The 4,281-nt window shown below is 37.7% G+C and overlaps 1 protein-coding gene across 1 annotated transcript in view; it reads left to right on the top strand.

Moving 5' to 3' along the window:
• LRRIQ1 (leucine rich repeats and IQ motif containing 1) overlaps positions 1 to 4,281 on the top strand; it is a gene marked incomplete at its 3' end in the record, with an annotated part of 60,384 nt that overhangs the window by 13,979 nt on the left and 42,124 nt on the right. The window contains exons 7-8 of the mRNA XM_014520455.2: positions 1,764 to 1,838; positions 3,182 to 4,281. Coding sequence (XP_014375941.2) covers positions 1,764 to 1,838; positions 3,182 to 4,281 — 1,175 coding nt within the window. The remainder of the gene's footprint in view (positions 1 to 1,763; positions 1,839 to 3,181) is intronic.

Genomic DNA, 4,281 nt, shown 5'->3' with positions numbered 1-4,281 from the left:
CTACATATTTTATATTTGATCTTTTTAAAGGTTTCTATATCATCACCATCTATGGTTTTAAAGAGGAAGCATCACTACGTATGCCCCCTTCATAGAGCTACCCATTAGCTTATTAAAATCAAATTTGGCTCTAGCTATATTCATCTTTTTCTTGGGCATTAGCTTAATCATTGCCATAAATAATTACAATCATGTCTATACTTGGCATTTCTACAACATTGCTTATTTGCTTACCATGTTCACATCACCCTTTTCATTCTTGTCTCCAAGTGTCAGAATTATACGGTATTTTGGAAGCAAGTCCATTATGTTATCTAATTGTTAGATAAAATGTGTTTTCTACCTCTCTTGCTGCTTTTTACAGGTATATAATATCAAATTATATAACTGTTGTACATAATTTACTGTGGGCAGAATGAGCCTTATGACAAACTGCTGGGCATAGGTGTTCTTTGTAGGTAACAGTCCTCATCATGGGTAACCCGACTGTTCTTTGTAACAGTTCTCTTCTACACCCCACCTTTGTGCTTCTTTTTTCTATTTCATCCTTAATAAAAGAAAGCATAGCTTCTTAGTGTCTTCTTTCTTGTAGGCTTCCACTGCATCTTCTGGACAGTGGCAAAGGAAATTTGTCACTTTACCACCTTTGCTACTCGTTCAGTTTTGTTTGGAGCAAATAGTTCTGAGATTACAGAGTGTAATATGCTTAACTCTTGTTCAAAAGCCATGACCAGTTTTGTTTGCTAGGCCTGAGTCAAAATCCTTATAAATCATTTTGATCCTGTCCAGTTGATGTAACCAATGAGTTCTGGATGCCATAACTTGTTGGGTCAGTTTTTCTTATCTGGCTAATTGGAATGCCATGTCATAGCTAGCTGGACCACTAAGAAGAGTTATCAGCCTTCCTCCTTGTGCACCAAGGCCAACATGCTGGGACTGTTAAGATTTGAAATTGGAAATTTTCCCAAACAGACTGTGTGAAATACACCGGAGTTTGAAATTAGAGTTTTCCTTCTTTTAAATCTTCTCTGAAAAGGCTTAAATGAGCTCAGTTTCTTTATAATAAAATTGATGCTCTCGAGAAAGATTTGCTGCATGGCACTTGAGAACTTGCCTCAGTGCTGCTGTATCCCAGTGTAGGACCTAGAGAGATTTTATTGTCAATAACTTAGATTCTGCAGGCTAAGATATCATTTTCCTGGGTTAAAGTACCCAGATGCTGACCCCAGTTGAGCATAGATTCATAGATGCTAGGGTCGGAAGGGACCTCAATAGATCATCGAGTCCGACCCTCTGCATAGGCAGGAAAGAGGGCTGGGTTCAGATGACCCCAGCTAGATGCTTATCTAACCTCCTCTTGAAGACCCCCAGGGTAGGGGAGAGTACCACCTCCCTTGGGAGCCCGTTCCAGACCTTGGCCACTCTAACTGTGAAGAAGTTCTTCCTAATGTCTAGTCTAAATCTGCTCTCCGCTAGCTTGTGGCCATTATTTCTTGTAACCCCCGGGGGCGCCTTGGTGAATAAAACCTCACCAATTCCCATCTTTGAGTGAATGACCATACAGACAATCTGAGTCTCCAGTCTTTTTGTTTTCCTGATTTAACCAAATAAGCCTCTTAGTGTAATTCAAATTTTGACATAAACAAACAGATACATGGATTGAGCTTTTTTCTCTCTTTTCTTGGAGAGAGTCTGCTATGATGTTAGTTAGTTAGTTACATATAATAGAATGTTAAAATGATTAATTTTTGCTTACTACGCAGGAACAAGAAGCTAGGATGGAAGCTGAGCTATTGAAAGAAAATGAAGTTTGGGGAGTGAAGTGTAGGCAACATGAGGTAATATGCAGGCATGAAGTTTTCTCCAAAAGAAAGTTACTGTTGTTCATGTGAATGAAATGTTTATTCTTATCTAGAAGAACATAGTGTATCTGAATGATGTTACTGTGTGTATTAGGAAACTATCTCTGTATAGGTGTGAGGAACGGGGAATGTTAGGTTATGAAATGCCAGTCTGTATCTTCTCAAAGGTGTCAAGTCCATTTTAGATATTCAGGCTTTTCCTATTTTCTGTTGTTCAAAGGTTGGTAGCACAGGCTTAAAAGTTAGTGGTTATACCACTGAAAAGTAATTGTACTAAATATGGTAGCTCTTACTGAAGAGAAATGTTGTGTTGAGACAGGTTGCCTTAGCAGTGATGTTACTTAGAAGGTATCTAAGTACATGATGAGGTTTAGTAAAGTGAAGGAAGTGATATCCTGGGGACTAAAAAGTTCTAAAAGGAGCAGGGACTGAGCAATGTGTCCTTCCCTTGTCCACATTCGGCAGCTCAAGCCAAGTGGCATCTGCCTGCACCAAGAGCTTGGTGAGGTGGGGGAAAACATTGTCTGCCTGCCTTCACACAATGGATCCCCAACTAGAGATAGGGTATCGTGTTAAGAGAGTCATTTTGTTCTAATGATATGTAACTTCGTGTGTTTATCTTTAAATAAACTGTGATGGCATAAGAGGATTTGTGCAAAGCCTTTCTGTATTTATATGTGTGTGCACTTGTGTGTGCATGCCTTCTGACAAGTTAAACTGTAAAACAGAGAGCACACACTTTTAGTAAGATTCGGGGAGATGATTAGTTTAAGTTGTGGTGCAAGCCTGATGGGTCTTGGCTGGACTGAGTGGGGACAAGCAGTTGAACTGTGAGTAACAACTGTCTGGTTTGGGTGCTAGAAAGAAAGTACATGAAAGTGCCTGGACTGAAATTCTAGAGGGTGATGGAACTACAGAGAGTGGCCAACAGGGAACATTCATCCAGATTACATCATAGTGGTTTAGAAAAACATGAAATTTATTACTTGGAGCTCTTTGTAAGAGTTGGATCTGGCTGAGCAGGCCACTTTTTTTTTCTGCAGCTGCAAACAGCTTTCAGCTCTACACCCAAATAAAGATTTAGCCATCTTTTAAAGTAAGAGGACTCAGCTATAAGAGTAGTAGGCTAACCTACTAGGAAACAAAATAAAATCAGATTAGCAGAATGTAAAGTATAATTATTATTCAGAAAGGATAGCCACATAATTTCTTAATAATAAATCTGTGCCAATCTCTTTTTTTTTATTACACTTGGATCTCAGGTATAGTTTCAGTATATCATATTCTGAATATGCATTTCAATTGTTCTTTTGGATTAGGAATTCATCAAAAGATTACAACTGCAAATGGAAAAGGAGAAAAGTATCTTTGAAGAGCAGCAAGCAAAAGAAAGACAGCACTTAGCAAAGCAGCAGCATACAGCAGCTGTGAAAATACAAGCCAAAATGAGAGCATTTTTAGCATACAGAAAATATGCACCCATCCTAAAAGAAAGGAAAGCAGAAATTAAAAGGAGGAAGGAGCTTAAAGAAAAAATGGAGAAGGAAGTGAAAGAAAAGGAAGACAAATTACGACGGCAAATGGAGGAAAGGAAGGGGGGAAAAGAGCAGGAGAGGAAGAGACAAGAAGAAATAGAAAGACAAAACTTTATGGAACAAGAGAAGAGGCGTGAAGAATATGAAAAAAAGAAAGTAAGTCTGAAGTTTGAAAGAGAAAAACAGCTTCAATTAAGACAGCAAGAATCAACAAAATTGGAAGTGAGAATAACCAGGGACAAGATGGCTGAAAATAGAGAAAAAGATGCACACAATAGAGGAGAGGAAAAAGAGAGAGAAGATATAAAAGAAATAAGAGAAGAGGAAAAGGATCAGAAAAAACAGATACAGGAAATAGTTGAAGAGGAAGATAAAGCTACTAAAAAGATGCAAGAAGTAAATAATATGGAGATTCCGAAAGAGAGAGAACTGACATCACCGAAACCTGGGAGGAAAGAACAATCTTCTGAAACAAATATTGAAGACTTAGATGAGAATTCAGTGGTACATGTAGAAAAAAGTTACTCACAAACTATATATATTGATAAAAATATAAATGCAAATACTTTGGATTGTGATCCTGTTGACCTTTCTGATGTTAATGTAATAGGAAATAAGGAAAACAGTATACTCAGCAGTCAGTATAATGTGAAGTCTCATCCAGACACTGAGAAAATAGAACACAAAGTGCAGTCTTTTAATTTTGAAGTAATTAAAACATCAGAAGATGCAATGGGAGAAATGCAGGTGGAACTCATTGAAAATGTGGATAAAAGTGATAAGAGCACTGAGTATTCTGAGAAGTCATTAACATTTTATGATGATATTGAAAAGAAGAGACTAACATGGATGAAGACATGTAAACCGTGGTCTGAAATTTGTAG

Source organism: Alligator sinensis, unplaced genomic scaffold (genome assembly GCF_000455745.1).
Source record: "Alligator sinensis unplaced genomic scaffold, ASM45574v1 scaffold976_1, whole genome shotgun sequence".
NCBI lineage: Eukaryota > Metazoa > Chordata > Crocodylia > Alligatoridae > Alligator > Alligator sinensis.
Note: the sequence above shows the minus strand (reverse complement) of the source record. Positions and strands in the feature narration are given on the sequence as shown.